The 27444-nt window shown below is 56.3% G+C and overlaps 2 protein-coding genes across 3 annotated transcripts; one reads left to right on the top strand and one right to left on the bottom strand.

Moving 5' to 3' along the window:
• The first annotated feature begins 9143 nt into the window (after nucleotides 1-9143).
• On the top strand, nucleotides 9144-16626 carry GRN (granulin precursor). Of its 2 annotated transcripts, none has more exons than XM_025986885.2 (13): nucleotides 9144-9244; nucleotides 12349-12493; nucleotides 12617-12742; nucleotides 12853-12937; nucleotides 13626-13738; nucleotides 13833-13968; nucleotides 14090-14184; nucleotides 14403-14526; nucleotides 14819-14916; nucleotides 15006-15251; nucleotides 15514-15747; nucleotides 15848-16078; nucleotides 16184-16626. In XM_025986885.2, the coding sequence occupies exons 2-13, from the start codon at nucleotides 12356-12358 to the stop codon at nucleotides 16319-16321; spliced, it is 1764 nt and encodes a 587-aa protein (XP_025842670.1). In that variant the 5' UTR covers nucleotides 9144-9244; nucleotides 12349-12355; the 3' UTR covers nucleotides 16322-16626. The 2 variants fall into 2 exon arrangements, with proteins under 2 accessions (XP_025842670.1, XP_072603135.1); XM_072747034.1 differs by having other exon boundaries at nucleotides 9172-9414.
• Nucleotides 16627-16872: 246 nt separating this feature from the next.
• Nucleotides 16873-26751, bottom strand: FAM171A2 (family with sequence similarity 171 member A2). Its single transcript, XM_025986923.2, has 8 exons — nucleotides 26501-26751; nucleotides 23046-23273; nucleotides 22706-22798; nucleotides 19968-20126; nucleotides 19709-19888; nucleotides 19489-19605; nucleotides 19243-19369; nucleotides 16873-18752 (listed from the first exon to the last, which is right to left on the bottom strand). Exons 1-8 carry the CDS (start codon nucleotides 26616-26618, stop codon nucleotides 17273-17275), a joined length of 2502 nt encoding a protein of 833 aa, XP_025842708.2. The 5' UTR covers nucleotides 26619-26751; the 3' UTR covers nucleotides 16873-17272.
• Nucleotides 26752-27444: the final 693 nt, after the last annotated feature.

The raw sequence follows: 27444 nt of genomic DNA, 5'->3' as shown, positions 1-27444 counted from the left end.
GGCTGAGCTGGTGTCAGCACATCCAGTGGAGCCTGATGTGGGATCTGAATGACTTGGACTCAGTACTGACTCCACCACTTCAGAGCCAGGTAACCCTGGACAAGGCCCTTAGTGTCTCAAAGCTCTGTGAGCTGGAGACACTACCCTGCAGTGTTGTTAGAAGAACTCAGTGAGGGATGTCTAGGTGGCTCAGTTGGTTGAGCCTTTTGCTCAGGTCATGAGCTCGGGATCTTGGGATCCAAACCCAGGCATTGCATGTCAAGCTCCCTACTCAGTAAAGAGTCTGCTTCTCTCTCTCCCTCTGCCCCTCCCCATCCCCACTTTTGTGAGTGCTCTCTCTCAAATAAATAAATAAAATCTTTTAAAAAAAAGAGAAAGAAAAGAACTCACTGAGCTAGTACAGAGTAGGCATTCAAAACACTGTCTTAATTCTTCTTTCCACTCTGCCCCCAGGTCTCTAAGCTCATTATCCTCCCAGCTCTAATGATCAATGAGTCAACAACCCAAACACTCCTTCCATTTCCACAGTCAACCTGTCCACTTGCTGCCCTTGACAGAAGCCAGGCTTCAATTCCTGGAGTCCCCCTGCTGTGCACCAACCAGTAGGCATAGCTGCCCCCAGGAGATTCTCAAGTTCAGAAAAGGCACAGGGTGGGAAGCGTACTCCAGGTACCCATAGGGAGTTGTGACACTGGCCAGACCACCAACAGGTCCCAGCTTTTCCCAGGCCTCGCAGCTCAGGGGGCACCCCACTCCCAGAGCAGGAACAGGGTATCCTGACCTGTGGGCCCAGGACCTGCCCCCTAGAAAAGCTGGGAAGGGTTCGGAGGACCTGTGCCCCTGTCTTGGGTTTGGCTGGATTCCTTTTTTCACCCCAGTGGAATCAGATTTTATATAACGGATTTTGTAAATTTGAATAGGAAAATGAATGCCTTGGTCCTGAATAAATGCAGTTTGGTTGTCAAAACTCTTTTTAAATAGATTTTATTTATTTATTTATTTATTTATTTATTTGAGAGAGAGAGAGCATGGTGGGGGGAGAAGGAGAAGCAGACTCCCCACTGAGTAGGGAACCCAATGCAGGGCTCCACCCTGGGACCGAGAGATCACAACCTAAGCCAAAGGCAGCTGCTTAACCAACTGAGCCACCCAGGTGTCCTAAAAGTTCTTTCAAACATAAGTGTGATGGAGAAGGAAATGAGAGTTTATTGAGGAAGGACTGTGTGTGTATGTGTGTGTGTGTGTGTGTGTGAGAGAGAGAGAGAGAGAGGGGGAGAGAGAGAAAGAGACTTTACATAGATGTTATTGCATTCTATCCTCCTGAACTCCCCAGTAGGTGATTAAAGTTACTCTATCACATTTAGGCTCAAAGAAACAAGCCAAAGTCACCCAGCAGGTACGAGTCAGAACTGGAATTTGAGATCAGCAGGTGATGACAAGGTCCTGCCGCTGCTCAGATCTCAGCCCATTGTCCAGGTTTCCAGGAAAGAGCTGACTCCTATACCCTGGCACCCGCCACCTGCCTGTCCCAGAGGCCACTCTGCCTTCCTGGAGACTCGCTGGCATAAGTCCCTGCCCTCACCCAGAAGTTCATCTCCAGATCATCCCACTGCTCTCAAAATATGAGAAGCTGACACTTTAACTCAGAAATGTGCCCCGCTCTCCTATAGGAGGCAGATGCTGACTCCACAACTGAATGGGAGAAGAGGAGTCAGCCCCTCCTATCCTGTCTCACTGCCACCCCGACCCCATCTCAGAGGGACTGATTCTTCTGCGACCTCGGCCCTTGTCTGGCTGAGAGAACTGGATGGTTTTCCATCTCAGCCTCTCCCCCCAGCACAGGAGTCAGGCCCAGGTGCATATTGCCCCAGGGGGACAGAGTTCTGGACAGTGGGCCAGTAGGATGGGATGGGGAATGCAGCCCCAGTGGGGATCCAGGGGAGTTTCTGGAAGGAGAGACCTGGGGCCCAGGGCTAGGGAGGAGAGAGTGAGGTGGGCTGAGGGGCAAGGGGGGCAGTCTCCTAACTAAAGTTGGGGAATTGCTAGGAGGGTCTAAGGGGAAGAATCACCAAGATGGGGGCAGCTTTGTTAATGGAGCATGCACCTGGTTCAGGTTCTGTGCCGAGGGCCTGCAGGCATTACTTCACTCCGTGCAGGGAACTGCTTCAATCTCAAAGTCTGCGATGTCCAGACCAGGATGCTGCTGCAGAGCTTACATTGAGTCATGCAGCTTGCAAGAGGAAGAGCGGCTGGAGAATAGTTTCTTCGCTGAGTACTGGGTTCCTCATTCCATAAAAAGAGGCGTGAGTGAGGTGAGAGGTTCTCAGACCTCAGCCATCTGCAGCTGCAAAAGTTCCCCCAAGTGATTCCAAAGGATAGACAGCTGGGGCTGAGAACGTGGGCTAGCAGATCCCCAGAGGCCTCTCCAGCCAGGGCCTCTGCAGAGCCAAATAATCTGCTTCCTCCACCTGCCTTCTCATCCTCCATTCATCCCTCTCATCTTCTCCCTCCCATCCTGCAAGCACCCCACAGCTGGATTTAAGGGTACTGCCCAGCATCATTCTCCCCAGGGCCAGTGGAGTTGCCACCACTCACTGTAGACTCAGAATTACCCAGTGGACGGGGAGCAGAGTGGTGCTCACTCACTGCTCAGATGAATACGCTGAGCCCAGAGACAAAGTGAGAATTCCAAAATGCACTCTGATTTAGAAATGCGAGGGAAACTCACAGAAGAAATTTGAAAGGGTTTGAAAGTGGGTGTCTAGGATAGGAAGAAAGGACAAGAGTGATGCTTTGTGTTATAATTTGATTAACATTTATTTACATGTTATTTTTGTTTAAAATAATAGTTGATTTGAGGCTCCTGGCTGGCTCAATCAGTGGAACATGCGATCTTGATCTCAGGGTCATGAGTTCGAGTCCCATGTTGGGCATAGAGATTACTTTTTAAAAAATAGTAATTGACTAAAACACAACAACAAGGAAAGTGGCCTGCCCAGCAGCACTGGGCAAGTTCGCAGCCTATGCTGGGACAGGAACCTGGGTCTCCTGATTTCATCTAGTACCTCTGTTGCCAAATATCCTCCCACAGCCTCTGGCCAGGTTACTAGCCCAGTCCCAAATCCCCTCCCCCACACCACCCAGACAGCTTGGAGGACCCAGCACAGCCCCACAGCCTCACCAGTCAGGTGCCTGATGATGAGGGCAAGCGCCGACGATTGCTCACTCCAAGGTGACTCAGGCAGGAAGGGGAAGGAGTAGGTGTGAGTGAGAAGAGGCTGTTTCTGTGCCCTCACTCCAACCTTAGTCCTTAGGGCTTTCAGATTTAGCAGATAAAAATGCAAGATGCTCAGTTAAATGTGAATTTCAGATATACAATGAATACTTAAGTGTAAATATGTCTCAAATAGTGCATGAGACATACTTTCCCTAAACAAAATCCATTTCTGGTCTGATTAAAATTTAAATGGACATCTTATGTTTGAGCTGACAACTCAGGATCTTGGGGGGAAAGGCCCCTGTGGCTCTTTCCATGGGGGTGAGAACGGTAACTCTGAATGAAGAAAACCCTGATGGGGCAATTGGAAGAACCGGGGAGAGGCTGAGAGAAGTGGAAGGAAGGAGGGAGAAGGAAGCTGCCCTATCCTTTACCCAGACCACTACTTCTGAAAGCAGCCCTGGGGCTGACCTGGAGGCATCTCTCAGCCAGGAAGACACATCCAGAGGGCCTCTCCATGCCAGGCTTCTCAGTGAAACCTTTCGTTACTTTTGGTGCCTCAATATTGGCATCTGAGGTCATCCAGCTGGGGCTGTAGTAGGAATAGAAACAGACCATATTTATAGAAGAACATATTTTTAACTTCTTAAGCCAGAGGAGGGGGGAAAGGCAGAAACCATAAAAGAAAATATTGATCCCTAGATTTCAGATGGCATAACAGCAACACAATTTCTGATTACAAAAGAAACCACAAACAATGATAAAAGAGAAATGATTGATTCAGAGGAAATATTTGCAATATATATAATATCCAGAATATACAAAGAGTTCCCACAGTTCAACAAGAAAAAGAAAAATGTTGAAGAAAAATAAACAAAAAATAATGTGTTAGTTTTATGTGTAACTTGGTGGGTGTTTGTGGATGAAATTTACATTTGAATCAATAAATTTTGGCTAAAGCAAGTTGCCCTCCTAATGTGGGCAGGCCTCATCCAGTCAGTTGGAAGCCTGAATATAACATTAAAAAAACTGGCCTTTCCAATCAAGGAGAAATTCTCCAGTGACTGCCTTTGAACTTCATCTGCACCATTGGCCCTTTTGAGTCTCCAGCCTGCTGGCCCACACTGTAGATTTTGGACTTGTTAGCTTCCAAAATCACATGAGCCAATTCCTTTTAATAAATTTCTTTCTGCATATACTTCAATTGGTTCTGTTTCTCTGGAGAACCCTCATGAAAATAAGAATAGGCAATTCACAAAAGAAATACATATGCATAATAAGCATATGAAAAAAGTGCTCAGCTTCCTTAGAGATCAAGGAAACACAGATAAAACAATCTAGCATGTCTCTTGTCATTAGATTGGCAAACTAACTTCCTTCTTTCTTTCCTTCCTTTATTTATTTGTAAGTTTATTTACAAATGTATTTATTTAAGTAATCTCTACACCCAACATGGTGCTCAAACTCACCACCTTGAGATCAAGAGTTGCGCACTCTTCTGACAGAGCCAGCCAGGCACCCCTGGCAAAACATCTTTTAAACTGGCATATTCAGGGTGCCTGGGTGGCTCAGTTGGTTAAGTGTCCAACTCTTGACTTTGGCTCATGATCTCAGAGTCATGAGATCGAAACCCGCGTCAATCTGCACATTCAATGAAGAGTCTGCTTGAGATTCTCTCTCCCTCTCCCTCTGCCCGGACCCCCTGCTCATACACACCCTCACTCTCTCTCTTAAATAAATAAATAAGAATATTTTGAAAAACAAACAAAATGGGAAGCCTGGGTAGCTCAATGGTTGAGTGTCTGCCTTTGGCTCAGGGTGTGATCCTGGAGTCCCTGGATCGAGTATCACATCGGGCTTCCTGCATGGGGCCTGCTTCCCCCTCTGCCTGTGTCTCTGCCTCTTTCTCTGTGTCTCCCATGAAAAAATAAATTAAATCTTTAAAAAAAAAAACAAACTGGCATATTTAATGTTCATGACTGTATGGGAAATAAGTTCCCCCAAATACAGCAACTGGGAGTGTAAATTGGAAAAATTTTAAAACAACTTGGCATTCACATTTCAAATATGCATACCCTCTATTCAGCATTATTGCTTTTAGGGATTTAACCCCCACATGTGCACTCAGAGACATATTCACACATATTTATTGTAGAATTATTTGTAACTGCAAAAAAAATGGAAACACACAAAAGTCTATTAAATGAGACCGGTTAAGTAAACTATGTAACGTCTATAGTGTGGAATACTTGGAAACTGTCAAACTGATAAATAAATGTAAAGATATCCCATGTTCATGAATAGGAAGACTTAATATTGTTATTCTGGCAATGCACCCCAAATTAGCCTGTAGATTTAGTGCATTCCCTACCAAAATTTCAGCTGTCAACTTTGCAGAAATTGATCCTAAAATTCATATAGAAATTTGAAGGACCCAGCATAGCCAAAACAATTTCAAAAAATAAGTTGGAGGATCCACTCTTCCAGTTTCAAAACTTGCTACAATATTATAGTAACCAAGGGATGCCTAGGTGGCTCAGTGGTTGAGCATCTGCCTTCGGCTCAGGTCATGATCCCAGGGTCCTGGGATCCAGTCCTGCATCAGACTCCTTTCAGGGAGCCTGCTTCTCCCTCTGCTTATATCTCTCCCCCCTCTCTGTGTGTCTCTCATGAATAAATCTTTAAAAAAAAGCTATAGTAGGAGATCCCTGGGTGGCTCAGCAGTTTAGTGCCTGCTTTTAGCCCAGGGCGTGATCCTGGGGTCCCAGGATCGAGTCCCACATCAGGCTCCCTGCATGGAGCCTGCTTCTCACTTTTCTTGTGTCTCCACCTCTCTCTCTCTCTCTCTGTGTGTGTCTCATGAATGAATAAATAAAATCCTTAAAAAAAACTATAGTAATCAAGACAATGTAGTACTGGCATAAGGACAGACATATACATCAATGGAATAGAATTGAGAGTCCAGAAATAAACCCTCACAGTTACAGTCAATTAATTTTATCAAAATTAAAAATCACAAGGCCTGGCCAAAGGGAGCTGAGTGGGCACAGGGAAGGGGAAAATGGGCATGGACCCTTTGATGTCATATTTCTTTGTGACTCTGAAGTCTGCTTATTTTCAGTCCTCTCTATTCAAAAAAAAAAAAAAAAAAAAAGATGCACCTCCTTAAAAGCAAAAAGCAGAGGGAGAGAGATTCCTAAATTAGAGGGTTTAAGGACACTGGAGTGTTTCTTGAGGAATGAGAGAAATGTTCTGCAGTCCTCAGAAGAACTATACCCTTTCCACTAAAGTGGAATTTCACTGCACCCATTTCACAGGTAAATACCTTTGTTTAATAAATATGTTTCACATTTCTTTGCCATAGCAATCAGAGTAACTGCATCTGATTCATATTTTCCTAAAGCTTAGGCTCACACCTTGACTATTAATTATCTTGTCCTTTGAGAGTGAAGCCTACAAGGCCCATCAGCTTATCCAGGACTGTTTGCCCCTACATCCAATGTCTCCAGGATGTTGAGCTTCTAAGTCCATCAGTCTGCCTTTTGCATTTTATTCCTGTTAAATGCTTTTAATCCTTGCTAAACTCAAAGTGATTGCTTTTCCTCTGATCTTTCTATAATCTACAGTTGCTTGGAAATCAGATAACATTCATTAAAAATATCTGAACTATATGGGGCACCTGGCTGCCTCGGTCAGTAGAGCATACAACTCTTGATCTCAGGGTCATGAGTTTGAGCCCTATGTTGAGTGTGTGTGTGTGTGTGTGTGTGTGTGTGTGTGTGTATGCACATACACATATGAAATAAGAGAAAGATGCTATATGAAGGAAACTTTGAGTTCTCTCACAGAGACAGTTTATGATTCTATTGAGAGTTTAGTGAGAGCTTCTTAACCTCAGTACTACTCATTTTGGGAAGAATAATCTTTGTTGTGGGAGTGTCCTTTGCATTGTGGGATGTTTAGCAGCATCCCTGGCCTCTGCTTGCTAGATGCCCAGAGGACCTCGCCCTAGTTGTGACAACCCAGAATATCTCCGCACACTGCCAAATATCCCTGATGGGCAAATCACTCCTTTAAGGATACTTTTCAGGATACTTGTATCAATCACTCTAGTTTTTTTCCATGTGTTTATTTTTTTACAGTTCTGTGCAGTTGCGGTTAATATGTTCCTTTATAGATTATCCTAACATTTCATGAAAAATGTGTGTGCCCATACTTTGTTAATGGAAGCATAAATGGGACCTCCCCTTGCCTCAGGATACACAGGAGGTAAACTGTGCACAAATGTCACTAGCGTACAGGGTTGTCCTGATTCTCAGCAGGAGCCTCACTCACTCTCCAGACCCTCTCTAGCCCCAGGCTGAGCACCACTGCCACACACAATTCCCCAACCCTGCCACTCCCCCACACAGAATGCCACCACCCCTGATTTGGGCTGTTTGTCACCTCCCCCAGCCACCCCCTCTGCCCAAGCTCTTTGTTGAGCATGTGGTGCTCTCCATCCACACTGTACCACCAAACACTGCCTGTCCCCCCAGTCTGGCACTGGGCTTTCTCTGGGCCCGTCATCTTTCCTGGTGCATCTATCAACCATTTTTGGCCTGAGCCAAAATGGCCTTTTGGCACGGAGCAGCCTGGCTCTTGTTGCTGGCCAATCTGTTCTGTGTAGTACCTTTCTCTCCTCACCGGTTATTTCAATTCCTGGAAGGCAAGGCTGACTCTAACGAGAAAGCCACTTCCACTATGCTCCCACCCCCAGCCCAAGCCTCGTGTCAGGCACCCAACAGCTCCTCAAGCCCACTACGTTGAACTTGGCATTTAATCCCTGCCCAGGGATCCCTGGGTGGCGCAGCGGTTTGGCGCCTGCCTTTGGCCCAGGGCGCGATCCTGGAGACTCGGGATCGAATCCCACGTCGGGCTCCCGGTGCATGGAGCCTGCTTCTCCCTCTGCCTGTGTCTCTGCCTCTCTCTCTATCTCTCTGTGACTATCATAAATAAATAAATTAATTAAAAATCCCTGCCCAGCGCTGCTCTTCCCATCTGGTTTCCTAATGCTCTTCCTAACACCCCCTGCTCAGGAGCTTTGCCAACCCCTGTCCACCTGCCAGTTAACATTCTCCCAGGTTCAGCCCGAAAAGGTGTCCTTAAAGGGGCGCCTGGGTGGTTCACTTGGTTGGGTATCTGCCTTTGGCTCAGGTCATGATCCTAGGGTCTAGGATCAAGCCCCAGTCCAGCTCCCTGCTCAGCAAGGAGTCTGCTTCTCCCTCTCCCTCCGCTCATGCTCGTTCTCTCAGATAAATAAATAAATAATCTTTTAAAGTGCCCTTAAGGTAGAATTAAATCTTTTCCTCCCTGCCAAGAGCCAATCTTCCACCTCTGCCCTACACACATCCATTAATACCTGGCACACGATCTTGCACCTTAAATTAGATTGAATGTGAGCCTGTCTCATCTCTACCCACTCACACCCGGCCAGGAGCACCCTGAGGAAAGGGCCTGAGAGCTGTCTATCCTTGCCCTCACAACCCTCCCTTCGGGGCCTGGCTGCCCAGCATTTATTCTGAGTTCGTTGAACACAAAAGAAACAGGATGCACAGGTGTCCCTAACCCAGAAGCAGACATCCTGTAAACGCCCTGGAGTGCACCCCTAAGGGGCAGCTCCCTTCGCCGCCCAACGCACTCCGGGGCCACACCACCTCGGGAAGACTCCGCCAGGCGCCCGCAGCCCGGCCGAGCCCGGCCAGGAGGTCACATGATTCTCCAATCACATGATCCCAGAAAACAGTGGAGGGGGGAGGGTGGGAAGCGAGAAGAAGGGAGGGACGACCGCGAATTGAGTAAGAAAAAAAAAAAAAAAAGCAGAGCTTTGCAGGCTGGCCCCGCCTCTACCGTCGACCAGCAGCCAGTAGGAGCGCGACAGCCCGGACGCCTGGCCAATGGAAACGGAGGTGGGCGGGCCGTCGCGCCGCAGGCCCTAGTCCGGAGCGGCCCGGCCCCGCTTCGCAGCGAGCGCGGAGCCGGTCACAGGTAAGGAGGGCGGCCGCGCAGACCTCTCGCTTCCTCGGCCGTTCGGCCGGGCGGACGTGAGGGCTTGAGGCTCGTCTGGAGTTTCAGCCGGGAGGCAAGAGAAGACTGGCTCAGAGAAGCTCCTTTGGGGCTTTCCGATGCACAGGAGGCAGTTTTACGGGGGGCCGGGGGTAAGCAGTGATTGCAGTGACCCCCACGAGAAGGGGGCTCTCTCCCTCTCCAGCGGCCCCGGAAGCTGCAGCCCCTTCCCCAGAGCAGGGACCACTTCATTCTTGAGCCGGCTCCGGGCCGGTCCGGGTGCTGCTGCTGGTGCTGCTGGTGGTGGTGCTGGGTGGTCCCCGGCGCACTGGGAGCGAGAGAGGCGCGCGCCCTGGTCCTGGAGCTCAGAGGGCTGCGAGTAGGCTGGTGGCCCTGCCCCCCTCCAGGGTAGCAGGGCCGGGGGGGGGGGGGGGGGCGGTGACCGAACGCCGGGGTTGGGTCTGCCTCTCCCGTACTTCCTCTCGTGGGGGGTGGGACCAGCCAACTTCCGCCTCTCCCGGCCACTTTTCCTGCTCACTCGCAGTTGGGTTGGCTCACCTTTTGGGAATCTCTCTCCTGACGCTCGGAGTTGGGGGCTGCCACCTAGTGGAAGATGGCAGAGCTGGGGGCTTGAAGAGGCTCCTGGCCCTCTCTACCTTGGCAGTGGGGGGTGGGGGGGAGAGAGGTCATCCTTGGTTGTGAGTGTGTGCGCGCGTCTGTGCATTGGTATTCACTAGAAGCACACGCTGTACTCCCTAACTTTAGGATGCCAAAGACTGCCCCGTGGTCCCAGATTTGTGCAGACAGGCACCCCTTCTGGCCTAAGCCAGGACAAGGGACAGCCTACGGAAGGTTGAGGTTTGACTCCCAAGAAGTAGGCGGGACGAGTATTGCCTGGAGCTGTGAGTGTAGAGGAGAGGGTGAAAGGGGCCAAAGTACAGGACCAGCCAGGCGGTGTCCCCTGGAAACGGTCTCTGAGCTGGGACTGGGGCCGCGAGGAGAGCCAGGTGAGGGAGAGAAGGATGCAAGTGACTGGCTGGGTGTAAGTCGTCACCACACCCAGTGTGCAGTGTCCACACAGAGACTCATGGGGGAACTGAGGCCCCAGGACAGCAACTTTTGAGGCTCTCACCATCAGTGGTGGCAATTCTAGGACTAGCACCCCAGTGCAGTATCCAGCACCCCTGTGCTTCTCATTTCTGTCCTGCCTTGTCCACCTGCTCAGAAAATGCTTCTGTCTCCCTCCTCTGCTGGGACCTCAGGCCTCTACTCTCCTGGGGTTCAGGGGTCCATTCCTGGACACTGTCCATGGTGCCACCTGGTGACATGAACCCAGGTCTAGTATGCTGTGTAGCTCTCAAAGCCTGTCATCTCCATGACTGGATATATGACAAGGGCATGTTACCGAACTTCTCTGAGCCTCAAAGTAAAGGTAATAATTAGTACTTTGGATGGTTGTTGCAAAAAAGAAAGAAAATAGGATAGACCGGGAGAGGCTCAACAAACTTTTTTTTAAAAGATATTTATTTATTTATTTATTTATTTATTTATTTATTTATTTATTTATTTATCTATCTATCTATCTATCTATCTATCTATCTATTTATTTATTTATGAAACACAGAGAGAGGCAGAAACACAGGCAGAGGGAGAAGCAGGCTCCTTGCAGGGAGCCTGATGCGGGACTCGATCCCCAGACCCTGGGATCACACCCTGAGACAAAAGCAGACACTCAACTTCTGAGCCACCCAGGCATCCTGAAGCTCAATAGACATTGCTGGTCTTGCCCCTCCAGGCAGGGTAAGGGCCCATCCCATTGAACTAGTGGGGCTGGCTGAGCTTGGAGTACTCATTTAGGAAGTCAGAGGTTACTCCCCAGAGACTCATGATTGGTTTCTTCTACTAGTGCAGCTGTGTGAGTGCATGTGATCCTCTTCATGTACTGCTGAGTTTCAGCTTCCGGGTAGGGGGGAGGCAGGGTTTGGGGGTGGTATGTTTGGGGAGTCTTAAAGGGCCTGGTGGTGTTGGGGGAACCCAAGAGCACAGGTGTCTCAAAGGCTGGCCCGGCCTGTGCACCCCTTCCCTGGGTGGTTGGGGACAGTTGGGGGGGCAGGTATGGCTGGCCTCTGGGGTAGGCAGCCCAGATTCCACGGGCTACCACACTTCCCTTTTCATAACTTTTTCAACACCCTGGTTTCCCACGTCATCATGTGATGCCCCTCCCCCACCCCACACAGGGAGGCTTCTGGAGGGGCTGGCTGGGGAAGTGGAACCCCAGCTTTTCTTCAAAGGGGGACTCCCTCTTTGCCCCCCAGCCCAGTCCTCCCATGGCCACTGATGCCTCACCCACTCCCTGGAGGTGCCCTATGTCCCTACAGATCAGACCCACAAACCCCACAAATTTTCCTTTCACAGGCTTACATCTTTTTTTTTTTTTTTTACATCTTTTTTTTTAAGATTTTTTTTTTTTAAGTATTCTCTGCACTTAACACGGGGCTCAAATCTACAACCCCAAGATCAAGAGTCACATGCCCTATTGACTAAGCCAGACTGGCGCTCTCATACGCCTACATCTTTACACACTCACCCAAAGATGGAGACATTTGGCCACATTTTGGGGACACAGATCGACACACATACTTGGTTTTGTTTTGTTTTTTTTTAATTAAAAAAATATTTTATTTATTTGACAGAGAGCACAAGCAGCGAGAGTGGCAGGCAGAGGGAGAGGGAGAAACAGGCTCCCCACTGAGCAGGGAGCTTGACACCAGGCTCCATCCCAGGAGCTTGGGATCATGACCTGAGCTGAAGGTAGACACTTAACCAAGTGAGCCACCCAGGCGCCCCTGACATGCATCCTTGTGTCAGCACTTCTGTCCAGGTGCTGTTACACATGTGACGCACATACAGGACACATATAGGAAGCTGGATCTTGGGCCTCACATCTTTCTTCCTGCCTCAACAGGGAATTGTTGGAGAGGCTTAGGTGGTATCTGGCATGGACCTGGGGGAGTGACTGGCCCCAGAATCAAGGGTCACATGGGCTTGTTGAAGCTAGTCGCCAAATGCCTCTTGGTGTTTTGCAGGCAGACCATGTGGACCCTGATGAGCTGGGTGGCCTTGGTAGCTGGGCTGGTAGCTGGGACACAGTGCCCAGATGGTCAGTTCTGCCCTGTGGCCTGCTGCCTAGACCCAGGAGGAGCCAGCTACAGTTGCTGCAATCCCATTCCGGTGAGCGCCCTGCAGCCCAGGCAAGAGCTGGCAGCCTGGCATTTTCCAAAGGGGCATCTCGGCATGGCCAAGGGGGTGGGCAGGCTTGGGTCCTTCATTTTGTTCTCTCCTTTCGCTTTCCAGGGCAAGTGGCCCACGGCGCTGAGCAGGCATCTGGGCAGGCCCTGCCAGCTAGATGCCCACTGCTCTCCTGGCTACTCCTGCCTCCTCACGATCTTGGGGACCTCCAGCTGCTGCCCGTTCCCAGAGGTGAGGGTACCATTAGCTCAACGCAGGGGCTCAGGTCAGCATTTAGACTTTCCCTCCACTCACCCCAGGTAAAAGGGCCTAGCCAATGTCGGCGTCTCTGTGTCCCACAGGCTGTGTCGTGTGCCGATGGCCGCCACTGCTGCCCACGAGGCTACCACTGCAGTGCTGATGGGAGGTCCTGCTTCCAAAGATCAGGTGCGGCAGGGGTGGAGGTGGAGGGCAGGCAGATGGGCAGCATGCGGAGGATGGCCTGCCCAGGAACCCCGCCAGCTGGGTGACCTGATTCCTGCCCTTGTGCCCTCATTCTCGTGGCATCTGTACTAAACAACCCCTTTGCTTGTGCTGGACAGAGGAGCAGCACCAGGTTAGGAAGGGGCGGGAGAGGATGCCAGACTCAAGGCCCAGCGCCAGGCATTCTGAGGGTGGAGAGAGGTCAAGCTGGGCTGGTTTAAGGCCAGTCTAGGGATCCCTGGGTGGCGCAGCGGTTTGGCACCTGCCTTTGGCCCAGGGCGCGATCCTGGAGACCCGGGATCGAATCCCACGTTGGGCTCCCGGTGCATGGAGCCTGCTTCTCCTTCTGCCTGTATCTCTGCCTCTCTCTCTCTCTCTCTCTCTCTCTGTGACTATCATAAAAAAAAAAATTAAAAAAAAAAAATAAGGCCAGTCTAGTCACTGGATGCCCCTCCTGGTGCCATATTGCCGCAGCGGACTGGCTTGTGGGAACAGTGGGTTAGGCGCGCCTGGGAGAGCACTGAGCCCAGTGCCGGACCCCGAGCCCCACTGTGCTGGGCCTGGAGGCTCTGGCGCCAGCAGCTCCTCGAGTGACGGGAATATTGGCCTTCCCTGACTGGGTTGGCGGAATCCTGGGTCATCCTGTCCACAGATACCAACCCCTTGGGTGCCATCCAGTGCCCTGACAGCCAGTTTGAATGTCCCAACTCCTCCACGTGCTGCACTATGCTAGATGGCTCCTGGGGATGCTGCCCCATGCCCCAGGTACAGGTTTGGGAAGAGGGGGGTGGGTGAAGCAGCAGGGGCAGAGCAAGGGGCTGGAGAGGGCAAAGACCAGGTCGGAACCATCTCTCGTCAGGCTTCTTGCTGCGAGGACAAGGTGCACTGCTGCCCTCATGGTACCTCCTGTGACCTGGCTCATGCCCGCTGCCTCACGGCCACAGGCAGCCACCCCCTGGCAAAGAAGATCCCCGCACAAAGGAGTAACAGGGCAGGTAAGGAAGTGGCAGAGCATCAGGTTCGGGGTTGGAAGTGAGGCGAGGCCTCATCTGGCTCTCAGCTGGGGAAGAGCTCCCCGCCACCTGGGTTGCCCTACACACTTCTCACCCCTTCCAGGGATCATATGCCCTGATGGCCAGTCCCAGTGCCCTGATGGTTCCACCTGCTGCGAGCTGCCCAGCGGGAAGTATGGCTGCTGCCCAATGCCTCATGTGAGTGAAGGGCTAGGTGCCCACAGTCACCTGGCCCGGACACCTACCTTGGAGGGACGCCTTGGGGTGGGGCGCGCTGGCAGGTCCTTGGAAGCTTGGCTGCTCAGGACTCATGCCACCCCCTAGTGGGGGACTGAGGCAGTGTCAGCTGTCACCTGGCTGCTCCCTGAGCTCTAGGGAGACTGGAAGTCACAGGACCTTCCCCTCCCCCCACCCAGGCCATCTGCTGCTCCGATCACCTGCACTGTTGCCCCCAGGATACTGTGTGCGACTTGGTCCAGAGTAAGTGCCTCTCCAAGGAGAACGCTACGGACCTCCTCACCAAGCTGCCAGCACACACAGGTACCAGAGGAAGGCTGCAGACCCCATTCTACCTGCACCATGTGCAGGAGCTCTCCACCCAACTGTTCCAGGAACAGATGAGGGGTGGGAGGCTGATGGCCACAAGGAGGGGACAGGGCTGGCACAGCCCCCTTTCCTCCACACTAGTCATTGCCTTTGGGTCACTGCTGAGGTGGCCTAAATATACTCTCCATCCTCCACACCTGGGTCCAGCTGTGGCGCCGGCAAGGGGTTGGGTGTCTTGAGGGCCCCCACAGCCACCGCTGACCTGTCCTCCGTGCCTTTCTCACAGTGCAGGAGGTGAAATGTGACATGGAGGTGAGCTGCCCAGATGGCTACACCTGCTGCCGTCTGCAGTCAGGGGCCTGGGGCTGCTGCCCTTTTGCCCAGGTACCCAGGAGTGGTGGGTGGGCTGGGCTGAGCAGAAAGTGGCAGCCAGCTAGGCCTTGTGCCCACTGTCCCCTGTCCATTCACCCTAGGCTGTATGCTGTGAGGACCATGTACACTGCTGCCCGGCTGGGTTTAAATGTGACACAGCGAAGGGCACCTGTGAACAGAACATCCCTCAGATGCCCTGGATGGTGCAGGCCCCAGCCCGCCTTCAGCTGCTGAACCCCCAGGCCACAGAGAATGACGTCCCCTGTGATAACGTCACCAGCTGTCCCTCCTCCAATACCTGCTGTCGACTTATGTCCGGGGAGTGGGGCTGCTGTCCTGCCCCAGAGGTGTGTGGGTAGGGGGAGAGCATGGCAGGGGGATGACAGGGTCTTAGCCAAGGCAGGTGGCCAGCCTCCTGTTGCTTTGCTCTTCTCTCCCCTGCCTGGCCCACAGGTGGCACACCAGCTGGGTCAAGTTCATTCCCAGCTGGAGGAGCTGTGAGCAGGAGAGGGAGTCGGGCTAGGCAGGGGCTTAACTTTCTGTCCCACATGGCAGCTTCCCAGACCATCCTGTTCTACCACTGCCCCCCCTACCCCCGCCCCCCGCCAGGCTGTTTGCTGCTCAGACCACCAGCACTGCTGCCCCCATGGCTATACGTGCTTGGACGACGGGCACTGTCAGAGGGGGAGCAAGGTGGTGAGTGGACTGGAGAAGATGCCTGCCCGCCGGGCTTCCCCATCTCACCGCAGGGATATAGGCTGTGACCAGCACACCAGCTGCCCCGTGGGACAGACCTGCTGCCCAAGCCTGAGTGGAGGCTGGGCCTGCTGCCAGTTGCCTCATGTGAGTGCCCCCACCACCACCACCGCACCTGCCCTGGACAGGGGGTCTGAGTCTCCTAGGGAGAGGAGGGGAGAGTTGAAGGCTGCCCTGTCCCTCCCAGGCTGTGTGCTGTGAGGACCGTCAGCACTGCTGCCCGGCTGGGTACACCTGCAACGTGAAGGCCCGATCCTGTGAAAAGGAGGCAGACTCGACCCACCTGGCCGTCCGCCTGGCCCGTGGCCCTCGCGTGGGTGTGGGGAACGTGAAGTGTGGGGAAGGGCACTTCTGCCATGATAACCAGACCTGCTGTCGAGATAGCCGAGGAGGCTGGGCCTGCTGTCCCTATCGCCAGGTCAGTGCCCCCTCACCCCTGCCCTGGAGTTCAGTATCCCTGGGAGCCAGGTCCTGCTGTGCTCCACTCTGACTCCCTGCCCCCCACCCATCTGTGGCCGTCCAGGGTGTCTGTTGTGCAGATCAGCGTCACTGCTGCCCCACTGGTTTCCACTGTGGGGCCAAGGGCACCAAATGTCTGCGGAGGGAGAGCCTGCGCTGGGACATGCCACTGAGGGACCCAGCCCCAAGACAGCTGCTGTGAGGCGAGCCGAAGGACTATAGAGTCTGCAGCCCTTGGGACCCTGGTCGGAGGGTCCCCACTGCTCAGGCCTCCCCAGCACCTCTCCCCCACCAAATTCTCCCAAGTCCCCCATCCTGAGTCCCACCCCCATCATGGTTGCTGGGGCCTCAACCTAAGGCCTTCCCTATCTCAAGGGAGGCTGTGGCGAAAGCCATGTTACAAGCTGCCATCCCTCCCTGTTTCCGTCTACCCTGTGGCCAGGTGCTCTTCCCTATCCACAGGTGTATGTGTGTATGTGCTGCAGTAAAGTTTGTACACTTTCTTAACAGCGTCTGATTTGACCACCTTGCCTGCCCTACTCAGAAGGGCTCCCACCCAGGGTCCATGTTCCCCAACCCCACAGAAAGACACACACACAGAGTTAATCTCACCAGTTTTATATTTGCTGTTGCCCACAGCAATCCCATCACACGATCCCCTAGTCCCCAGAGCCGCCCCAGCCACCAGCCCTGTGACATTGTAGCCCAGAGATGGGCTAGTCAGCAAGCAGCACCCCCTCCCCTCCCGGGGGTCCACAGAGAAGGCCCCCTCCCTTCCCGGCCCTCACACTAGCAGCTGAGGCCCGGTCGCCCCTCCTGCTTCCCCACAATAGATCTTTCTATGTACAGCCACGTTTATACAGGCACTGCTTCCCCCCACCCAGCCCTCCTTCCCCAGCACCTCCCAAATGGGGGTCTGGACCCCTCCCACCTCCCTCTTGGAGGCTGACCCGGGTCCCTCCCGAGACCTCACCCAGCACGTACCACTGGACAGCTCCGCAGGCCCCCCGCCACCTCTCCGGGCAGGGCGGGGGGACACTGGGGCGCTAAGAGCGAGGGCCCCCGCGGCCCCCCGGCGCGCGCACCCTGGGGGCGGAGCCGGGCGGGAGGGGCGGGGGCGGAGCCGGGGGCGGCGCCAGGCCGGGCGGGGGCGCTACTTGACGTTGAACACCATCAGCGGCCGCTCCTCCCGCCGCTGCCACGGGCTCTTCTTGTCGCCCGCCTCGTCGCCCGCCTCCGCCCCCAGCTCGTCCTCCGGGCTGGTGAGCGAGTCGCGCCGCAGCTCGCTGGCGCTGCTGCGGGAACTGTCCCCGCGGCTGCGGCCGCGACCCCGGGGCACGGTGGCCGCCCGGCCCTCGGGCGCCGCCACCTCGTCCAGCAGCGGCGTCAGCGAGTTGTCCTCGGGGGAGCAGAGGCCCGTGCGGCTCTCGCTGCTGCTCGGCTCCGTGTCCTCGCTGAGCGCCAGGCGCGGGGGCGCGGGCGGCGGCGGCGGCGGGGGCGGCGGGGCGGCGGGGGGGGCGCGCTCCCGCTCCCGCTCCTCGCGCAGGGGCCGCCGGCGCGCGGGCCGCGCCTCGTGCACGTCGACGCCCGAGTCCAGGCTGGCGTCGGTGCTGCGGCCGCCCCCGCCCGCCTGCAGGTCGATGTAGGAGTGGCGCACCTGCGAGTTGGAGCGCCCGTCCAGGGACACGAACCAGGCGCGCGGGTGAGGCTTCACGCCCAGTTCGAGCAGCTTCTTCTCGGTCAGAGCCTGCAGCTCCCCGTTGAGCTGCGCCATGGTGGACTCGTTGAACAGCACCGGGATGGTGACCGAGCCGCTGACCGGCGCCGAGCGCCCGCCCCCCCAGGCCTCGCCGCCGCCGCCGCCGCCGCCCTCGCCGCCCGCGCCCGAGTGGCTCTGCATCAGCGGGCGCTGGGGGTCGGGCGCGGGGAAGGGGCGCGCGGGGCCGGGGCCCGTGCTCTCGGCCGGGGCCGCCTCGTCGCCGGGCCCCGCGGCGCCCCCCTCGCCGCCCAGGCGCACGTAGTGCGCGGGGATCACCAGGGTGGGCATGACGTTGCGGTAGACGCTGTCCTTGAGGTGGTCGATGGAGCCGCAGAAGATGAGCTGCCCGGCCTGGCTGAGCGACGGCGGCCGCGCCAGCTGGTCCACGGACTGCGACAGCAGGAAGTCGGGGGGCTTGCCCTCGGCCGCCCCCTTGTGGCCCAGGTAGTGCTCGAAGGGCGGCGGCGGCGAGGGCGGCTCCTGCAGGAAGGCCGGGGTGGCCGAGGCGCCCCGCCGGTACTCCTCGAGGCCTGGCTCCAGCCCGCCGGGCCCCTCGACGGAGCGGGCGCCCTTGAGGCCCGCGCCCTCGCCCCCGCGGGCGCCCCCAGGCTCGGCGGCCGGACGGCTGGCCGCGCGTGGCTTGGCGCGGAAGAAGTCGTCCCGGGAGGCGGCCAGGTCCCGGGAGCTGGAGAAGGCCGAGTGCAGGGGGCCTGGGGGCGGAGCCTCAGGGTCCCCCGACGGCGCGGGCTCCAAGGGTCCCCCACAAATGAGGTGGAGCTGAGACATCGAGGTGGCTTGGTCTCGTTTGTTACCATCAGAGGGCCCAGACAGCTGCAGTTTGCGGTGCTGTTGCCTCGGCTTCAGGCAGCGCCTCCTGGAGGGTGTTGGGGGGGGGGACCGCGACCTCAGGAAAGGGTGGGGGCCAGAGCAGCTCCCTACCCCCGCGGTTGCAAGATGAGGGATGGGGGGAATGCCTGGGACTGGAGAGAAATACTGGGGAGCCCGGAGGGGCCTTGGGATTGGTTTGCAGAAAGTGTCTGTGGGAGGGCCAGCCAGCAGCTCTTCCCGTTTGGGTCCCCCTGAGGGGAACTGCACTCCTTCACACGTAGGCGGTGCTGCGAGAACCTGGGAGCTCCTCTGAGGGGCCGGGCTGGAGGTCCTGCCTCCTCTCCCCCCACTTCTCTTCAGCCACCTGCCTCTGGGGTCCTAGCATGTGCATTTGCTGCCTTTTCCTGTCAAGGCCTTGAAGATTGGAATTGTATTTTACACGTGCTTGGAGCGCGAGTGCCCAGCCCCACAGCAGACCTAGGATGGGCCTCAGTCTGCTGGGATGAGGGGAGCATGGGCGATGGGGAGGCACTCACCGGCAGTAGTAGATGAGCAGACACAACAGAATGAGCACCAGCAGGGCCAGGGCTGCCAGGATGGTGAGCAGGAAGATGGTGTGGTAGGTACCAATGTCCTGGATGCCCGATGTGATGGTGACCAGTCCTGTGCCAGGCAAGGGTTTAGCTTTCCAGGCATGGGTGCCCTTCTGCCTTCCAGGAGTCCACACTCCCAGCCTCCCTTCCCCCACTGTGCCCGGTACTGGCTGTCCCCCTGTCTCTCACCAGCGGTGGGGGAAGCCATGGCAGCTGCCCAGTACCCCAGCTGGGGGGAGACGAAGGTCCAGTAGAGCTGCCGGCCTTCCTTCCGGATCACACCAGTGCCATTGCGTACCCACAGTCCTGGGAGAGGCAGGAGTTTTGTGAAACTCGATGCCCATACCCCCATCTAATTCCCACTGTCTTCCCCCAAACTCCAGCAGCTGCCACCCCCTCAGGCACTCACCACTCTTGGGGTCGAACCTCCAGGCTGGAATGCTGGTGCCTGCGGTCAGGGCGCGAGGCTCTGAGGGCACGGGCAGGGACAGGTGAATGGGGCCCGAAAGTGGCACTTCTGTTCCATTGCCCGTCAGCAGGTGCACACTCACGGCAGCCAGGGGCATCAGCTCTAGCCAGGAGCCATTGCCTGGGGGAAAGGAGACAGGGCTGAGGGCTAAATCCTGGTGGTGGGGAGGACGCCCTTCCATGCGGAACATGCAGCTTACCTGAGCTGGAGGCCTCAGTTCCCAGGAAGGCAGGGAAAGCGCGCATTTCCTGCTGGGTGCTGGCAGGTGTGAGCGAGGCCCAGAGCTGGCTGTAGGTGGAGCTGACTGGCAGGCGGGCGGCCCGGCGCTGGAACTGCACCCAGGGCTGGGAGCGGGCACCTGGATAGAGAGGCAGGGCTGCTGTGGCTTGGCCAGGGACAAGCTTCCCCAGGGAACAGAGCAGAAAGCGAATATTTGAGAAGGGAGCTAACCCAGTAGCCACCGGGTTAAGCCACTTGGGAAGGTCAGAGAGGGTGGTGGCTTGGGGAGAACTGCATTCATAGAATGCTGACAGGGAAAGGACTTGGACCTGAAATCTAGTCCTGGGTGTGTGACCCTGAGCAAGTTGCTTGCTCTCTCTGAAACACCGTTTCCTTATTAACCTCTACAGTAGGGGATCCCTGGGTGGCTCAGCGGTTTAGCGCCTGCCTTTGGCCCAGGGCGCGATCCTGGAGTCCCGGGATCAAGTCCCGCGTTGGGCTCCCGGCATGGAGCCTGCTTCTCCCTCCTCCTGTGTCTCTGCCTCTCTCTATATATCTATCATAAATAAATAAATAAATCTTAAAAAAAAAAAAAAACTATACAGTGAAAGGATTCAGGTCCTCAAACAATTCCCGTTGCCTAGTGTGTGGCGGGCACTGTGTCAGGTGCTGGAGATAGAAAGGTGAAGAAGACACAGTCCACAATTCCCTGCCTTGAAGTTCACGGTCTTGTGCAGGGCTGTGCATCTGGGCACCTGTCAGAACTCCCTGCTGTGTTGGGTGGAGATGGTCTCTGCGCTGCCCACAACACAGTACCCACTAGACACACCTGCCATTTAAGCCCTTGAAAGGTGGCTGCTGTGACTCAGAAACTGGACTTATTTGAAATTTTACAAAATTTATAATGAACTTTTATTTAGCCACATGTTGCTAGTGGCTGCTGTATTACACAGGTTAAGATGTGTGTGTCTTGTCTGTCTGCCTTGGGGTGGGAGGGGGCGTATAAAGAGAATTCCAATACAATAGGGTAGTAGCTAACATTAAGCTTTAAGATGCGCTGGACACTATTCTGAGTGGGCGTCCTGTGTTAACCCCTGTAATTAGTACAATAGCCCTGAAGTAGGTGCTTTCATTATGAACCCTGTGGTAAACACACAGAAATGGAGCCCAGAGAAGTTTAGTGACTTGCCCAAGGCCACAATTCTGGAGCCGGACTGAAGCTCAGGAAGTGTGGTGCTGGCCCAACTTCTCAGCCCCTCTTCACCCTACCTTGCTATTAAAATAACAGGTAGCAAAGGGTGCTTGGCCCACCCAGCTGAGGAAGGCCCAGTGGAATCTTGCAGGCTAAGACTGACTCCACCAGGAAAGAAAATGTAAAGGGACCGCCAGGAGAACGGGTGACCGAAAGGCCCAGAGGCACGGGGCAGCGGACATGGACACAGGTGGCTGCATGGCACGCAGGCCTCACAGGGCACGGTCAGCTTTATGAAGGACTCTAGGCTTTACCTTGAGAGCAGTGGGAGCCACAGGAGGCCATTAAGCTAAGAGGCAACAAAGGGATCATTTGGCATTTTATTAATTATTTATTATTTTCTAAAGTAGGCCCCATGGCCAACATGGGGCTTGAACTCATGACCTTGAGAGCAAGAGTTGAATGTTCTACTGACTGAGCCAGCCTCATTAGGCATTTTAGAAACCTCCAAAGACAGTCTAGAAGCCTCTGGTTCAGGACCAGGGAGATGAAGATGAGCAAACGAGTAACTTGGAGATAAGGGCTCAAGCTAGGAATATAAGTTGGGGAGGGGGTTCTGTCTCTCCAAAACCCACTGTGGCTCCCCCATACTAGCCAGCTCAACCAGTCTGCAGCAGGCACCCCTCCTGCAGAGCCAGACTGGAGCATCCCTTGTACCCTCACTGTCCCCTTCTGCCCCTGCATCTCCAGTGAAGGTGCCTTTGCTCCCCCTTCAATTCCTGAGCCCATAAGGCTCCATAGCTCCCTTCCCCCGATTCCCTTGCCCTGCTACAGGTGAGGGATGTCTCGATGCTGAAGACCGCTGCCCTCTACTCCACTGCTCTGCCTGCTTCGCAATTAGTTCAGGGTTGGCAGTGATCTGTTTGTCCGTCTTCCTACTTATCCGTGAACTCCGCAAGACTTCCTTCTTATTGTTCCCCAGCACCAGACACAAGCCTGGCATGGCACAGGTGCCGCAGTAAGAGTTGGTGGGGCAGAGACTGAAGCCGAGGCTAGAGGGGGACTGCTGTGGGATTGCTCCAGGCCTTGTACCTGAGAGTTGCTCAGTCCCTATGGAATGACCCTCTGATGGCCCTCTCACATAGCTAGGCACCCAGTAGGTGCACAAGAAGTACGTGTAGATCCACCAATGAAACAGGTGGCAGGGAATAGAAATTCTAATGGTAGGAGTAGAGGGAGAATAGAAACCACGAGAAGCCCCAATAATAATAAACATTTATTGACCACCTTCTGTGCTGTTTTTTGCATGCTTGTTGATATTTAATCCTACTTCAATTTGATGATATATTTAAATTGATGATTTGACTGTCAATATCCACATCTTACAGATGAACAAGGGCTCAGAGAGGTGAAGTGACTTGCTCAAAGGCACCCAGCACTAATATGTGCAAGAGTGGAGCTCTCTATCCCCAGTCAGGGGAAGGAAGAGGAGCTGGCATGAGGTGGGGGGAAAAGACGAGCCTTACCAGGAGAGCCCAAAAGGATGTGCACCAGGTCCTCATAGAGGATGAGGGTGGCCGGCCGCTCGGGGAGCAGATAGAGGCTGACTGACGCATACACTGTGGGAGGGGTGGCCCATCAGCTCCAGAGAAAGCTCCCCCCACACACCCCTTCAACCCCAGGGCCAGGCACTCCCTCCATCTCCAAGTGAATCCCAGTGACTGCCTCTTCCTTCAGCCCCCTCTGCATACCCCCAGCCCCACAGCAGCTGCTGAAAGGCCCGCCCCTCCACCCCCAAAGACTATTTTGGGAAGGGGCTGATGGGGTCAGCTGCTGTCCCCTCCCTCCACCTGCCCCTGCACTCACGGGGCAGCTTGTCAACACGCCAGGGCACTGAGTTGGTGAGGAAGCCGGGGCGGGCAGCAGTGACCAGCACCCAGGTGCCCAAACGGTAACTGAGGGGCAGTATAGCCACGCCCTCCGAGTCCGTGGTGCCAGCGGCCAGCAGCATCCGGTTCCCAAACACGTCCACGGAGGCCCGGGCCAAGGGCACCAGCTCCCCGCTCACATATACCTGCACCTTGATCAGGATCTCTGTGGGCAAGATGGGGTGAGGAGAGTGAGGAGGGAGGGGGGAGGAACTGGGGGGCGTCCCGAGATCAGAGGAGGGGGCTGTGGGGCCCAGGCTCGACAGGGCTTTATGACAGGGCATTGATAGGGCCCTCGTGTAAACCTCACGTCAGCGCATGAGACGTATGATGGTGCTATGGCCATATTTCAAGTGCCACATTTTTACATTTCTGAACTCACATTGTGCCTCTGACTGATGAGGTCATCATTGTGATTGGCAGTATTGTTTTTTTCTTCCTGGTACATGAAATAATGGTATATCTTACAGTCAATGATGTATCAGACTTCATAAAAGATGCTCTTGAGCCCATTTTACAGATAAAGAAGCTGAGGCTCAAAGAGTTTAGATATTTGCCCTGCAGTTAAGGCGGGAGACCTGGGATCCAAACCTGGGAGTCTGCCCCTAGACCCAAATTCTTAACCACTGGACCCCATGGGGCTGGTGTCAGGGAAGGGAAAGGGAAGAGGGCAGAGAAAGGAGGAATAAGTGGAGGGCCAAGGGTCCACAGGTGAGGAGGAGAGACCGCAGGGTTCAGCCAATGAGAGGGGTTGCCAGGGGGGCTCGGTCAGAGTGTGGGTCCTGAAGAAAAAGCTGAGAAGGGGACACTAGGGAGTTGGTCATTCCTCTTACTCATCTTCTTCCCAGAATCCTTTGCACAGCTTGTTTCCTTTCAGCTTTAGGGACTCACCCCAACCCCTAAGCCCAAACAAGCACCTCCTGACCCCTCCCCCTCACAAGTACTGCCCACCCCCTCCAAGCCGGTCAGCTACAAGTCAGTCACCATGGCAACGCCCTCATTCCTCCCAGGAGATGGGCAGAGAGCTGGGGCCCTGGCAAGGGGAAGGAGATCTGGGGGGGCCGACCCAGGCCCAAGGGAAACTGGTGTGGAGAGGGCTGCGAAGGGAAGTCCAGGTCTTTTGCTTTCCAGCTGCCTCTGCCCCTGGCCCCAGGATAGTTTGGCCAGAATGGACTGGCAAGTGTCCTGATCTCAGATGGGGTGACCCGGTAGGGACCAGGCCTGGAGCTGTTCTCATGGATTCCTGGGGCAGCCTCTCTGATCCTTGGTACCATCTACCTCTTCCCGCTGAGCATGGCTCCACCCTCAAGAATCTGCCTCACCCCTACCTTGCTGCTAATAATAGGAGGAGCTGTCCATGCCTAGAAAGGTACAGGGGCCTCAGTACAGGGCCCAGAGGCAGGTGAGGAATGGGCTCAGTGCTGGACAAATCCAGGGAAGGCCAGGTACAGAAAGAAGAGCCTGGAGCTCAGGGCAGCAGGGCATGGGGAGGTCAGGGGGGCTTGGGTGTGGAGCCCGACGCTCAACAGTGACAGGTGTTTGATCTCAGGCTTCCAACCCCAAGGGCCAGCGCCACGCCTGGGCCTGGCATCCCATCCAGCTGTTCGCCTGAACCCACCTCCCACACCCCTCCCAGGCCAAAGTCCAACTTGGCAGGGGGGCTGCACACACTCAACTCTTTCCTACTCTCTGGTTTTCCCAGGAGCGGCCAATCTCCCTGCCCCTCCTCCACCACTACCCAGGAGGAATGCTGAGAAGCTAGAGGGGCTTGGCTACTCCCCACCCCTGCCCAGGCTAGGAGCAGCTGGATGGAGCAGCTGGGAAGAGAGGACCCAGGAGTCTGGAATATGGTCATTTGAAGGAATGCTCAGGGTTCCAGGGCCAGAGCCTCAGGGAGGGAAGGGGGCCCAAGGAACCGCACAGGGGTGGGCAGGGGTGAGCAGGTGCCTAGCAGCTTCTCCATCCCCTTCCCCTCAAGCTGGGCTCTCAGCCAGTGAGAGCCTCCCACCCTGACTCTCTTCCAGTCAATTCCCCGGGCCCCCTCCCCTGGGGTACAGGACTTGCAGGAAAGGCTTTTTGAGAAACCAGGGCCCCTTCCTACCCATCAAAGCCTCCTCTCCTCCCACAGAGAGCAGGGAAGACTGAGGCCAGAGGTGAGCCTTCCCCATTTCTCAAGCCTGACATTCCATACTTGCATCCGTCTCTCCTGGCTTCAGCCCTGCCTCCTTCCAGGAGGAAATCCGACCCCCCTCCCTTCATCCGGACCCCACTTCCCTGAACCAGACACCCCCCCCACCCTGCTTTTCCTGTCAGCTCCTTGGTGGGGAGGCGAAGAGTGGAGAGCACTGCTTCAGGCAGGGATGGGGCCCGGAGGCGGTAGAGGGAAGCGCGCCGGGGTGGTGGGGCAGGAGGCTGGAAGGTGGGCGCGGCCCTGAGACCCCAGGCGTCGGAAGGGAGCCACGGTCTAGCTCGCCCCCCTCGCCCGCTGCAGGAGCCCACCCCACCCCCACCTCACACACCCACCTGGGCCGGGAGGCGCCGGGAGGCGCCGGGAGGCTCCGTTTCACCGCGAGGGAGAGGTTAGAAGAGGAGGGGGTGCGCTGGGGCAGGCTGGGGATAGGAGTGGCCGGAGGTCCGCTGGAGGGGACCCAGGCACCTGCCCGCCCCGCCGGCGCAGCCCACAGCCAGCCCAGCATGGCTCCGCCACCACAGCCCTGCCATGCGCTTTGGCTGGGAAGCCCCGCGTACCCCCTTCTCCAGACCCCCCCCAACTGCAGCCCCTCCCCCCTCGAGGGCTGACAGCGCTTCTTTGGTACACCCCCAATCCTGAACCTGGGGGGGCCGGCCGGGGGCTGTCAGGCTCCAGGGCGAAGAACCCCATTCGAGCAGAGTCAATCCGCCCACCGCCTCCCCCTCCCCCTCCCCCCTTCCAGCCCGGCTCGGGGCGCCCAGCCCCCGTCCGGGTCCGAGGTGGCAGCCGAGGCTGGCGCCCCCACCCCGGCCGGGTCGGCAGCGGGGAACCCGCAGGGGGCTGCGGAGCGGGCGCCCGCCCCAGCCCGCCCCTGGGCGGGTGTCTCCGGTAGACAATGGCTCAGGCAGCAGCGCCTCGCGGACCCGGAGAGAGAAAAACAAGGCGAGAGGGGGCGGCGGCGCGGAGCCTGGGGACCCCCGCTCTCCCCATTGTGTCTCCTCGAGACCCCCGCCCCGGCCGTCGCCCTCTCCCTCCCCCCTCTCCCCCGTAAGCGCCGACCCCAAGTCGCTGGCTGCCCCCACCCCAGCCCAGGGAACAGAGTACCCCCGATTCACGAGCGCCGAGACGAGGGAGCTGGCGGGCGGGGGCCACATCGAGGGGGCGCAGGCCCGCGATCGCTGCCCCTCTCGGCCGAGACTCACCCTGCGGGCTGGGGGGCTCCGGCGGCGACTTGCCGGGAGCCCGGGAGGCGCCGCCGAGCAGCAGCCCCAGCAGCGGCAGCAGCCGCGCGAGGACGCTGGGGCCACTCGGCGGCGGCATCGCGGGGCTCGGCCGGGCCCTAGCGGCCCATGGCTCCCGCCCGGCCCCGCTCGGCCGGCCCCGCTCAGCCCCAGCTCTGCGCCGCGCCGCGCCGCTCGGGCTCCCGCTCTGGCTGCGGCGGCCGCTCGGCGCGATTGTCTCCGCCCGGAGCCGCCGCCAGCGCCCCCTGCAGGCGGCGCCCCACCCCGCAGACCTCGGGGCGCCGCCCCCTCGCTGCCCTGCTCGGCGCGCCGCCCGCGCGCCCGCCCAGCCCGCGCTCAACCCACCCTGCGGCCCCCACCCTGCGCTGCCAGACCCCGAGCTGCGACGGCTGCCACGGAGAGGGGCCGATCGACCCGAGCGCTTGGAGGTCCGGAGCCCTCGGAATTTGGTGCAGAATTTGGGAGGAAAAGCTACTGCTGACCATACACTCAAAGAGGCAGTAGGGTCACGAGCGTCTCCGAAAAGTGTAGGAACTGCCCAGGTCTGTCTGCACAAACCCCCACGCAGTGGGAGCTGGTCAGCGGGTCTAGCTTCTGCCTCTTGGGCCGTGAGCAAGTGACTTTGCCTTCTGGTCCCCCGCCTTTCTTTCAAGTGAGAATTGTAATAATCTCTAGCTCGTGGGGCTGTCCTCACGATGACATGAGATCATGATGTAAAGCATCTAGCATATGCTTGACAGGAGCAGGGGCGCCATCAATGGGGCCGGTGTTGGTCCAGGGAAAAGTGGGGGCTCACCTCCACTCTAATATCCATTGTTGGACAGTCATAATGCTTAGGAAATTTCTTCTAAAGATGCCAGCGGCCTTTGCGAGAATCACCAGGGGTCCCACTGGTACTGGCTCAT

This window comes from Vulpes vulpes, chromosome 2 (assembly GCF_048418805.1).
Source record: "Vulpes vulpes isolate BD-2025 chromosome 2, VulVul3, whole genome shotgun sequence".
NCBI classification, from domain to species: Eukaryota; Metazoa; Chordata; class Mammalia; order Carnivora; family Canidae; genus Vulpes; species Vulpes vulpes.
This window is presented reverse-complemented; position numbering and strand designations above follow the sequence as displayed.

Excerpts from the sequence above, each read along its gene's own strand:
- GRN (XM_025986885.2), top strand. The coding sequence starts at position 12,356 with ATGTGGACCCTGATGAGCTGGGTGGCCTTGGTAGCTGGGCTGGTAGCT. Across the intron at positions 12,938-13,625 it reads GTCCTGCTTCCAAAGATCAG|ATACCAACCCCTTGGGTGCC; the intron begins GTGCGGCAGGGG and ends TCCTGTCCACAG. Across the intron at positions 13,739-13,832 it reads GATGCTGCCCCATGCCCCAG|GCTTCTTGCTGCGAGGACAA; the intron begins GTACAGGTTTGG and ends ATCTCTCGTCAG.
- FAM171A2 (XM_025986923.2), bottom strand. The coding sequence starts at position 26,618 with ATGCCGCCGCCGAGTGGCCCCAGCGTCCTCGCGCGGCTGCTGCCGCTG. Across the intron at positions 19,889-19,967 it reads AACTGAGGCCTCCAGCTCAG|GCAATGGCTCCTGGCTAGAG; the intron begins GTAAGCTGCATG and ends CCTTTCCCCCAG. Across the intron at positions 19,370-19,488 it reads CATGGCTTCCCCCACCGCTG|GACTGGTCACCATCACATCG; the intron begins GTGAGAGACAGG and ends TGCCTGGCACAG.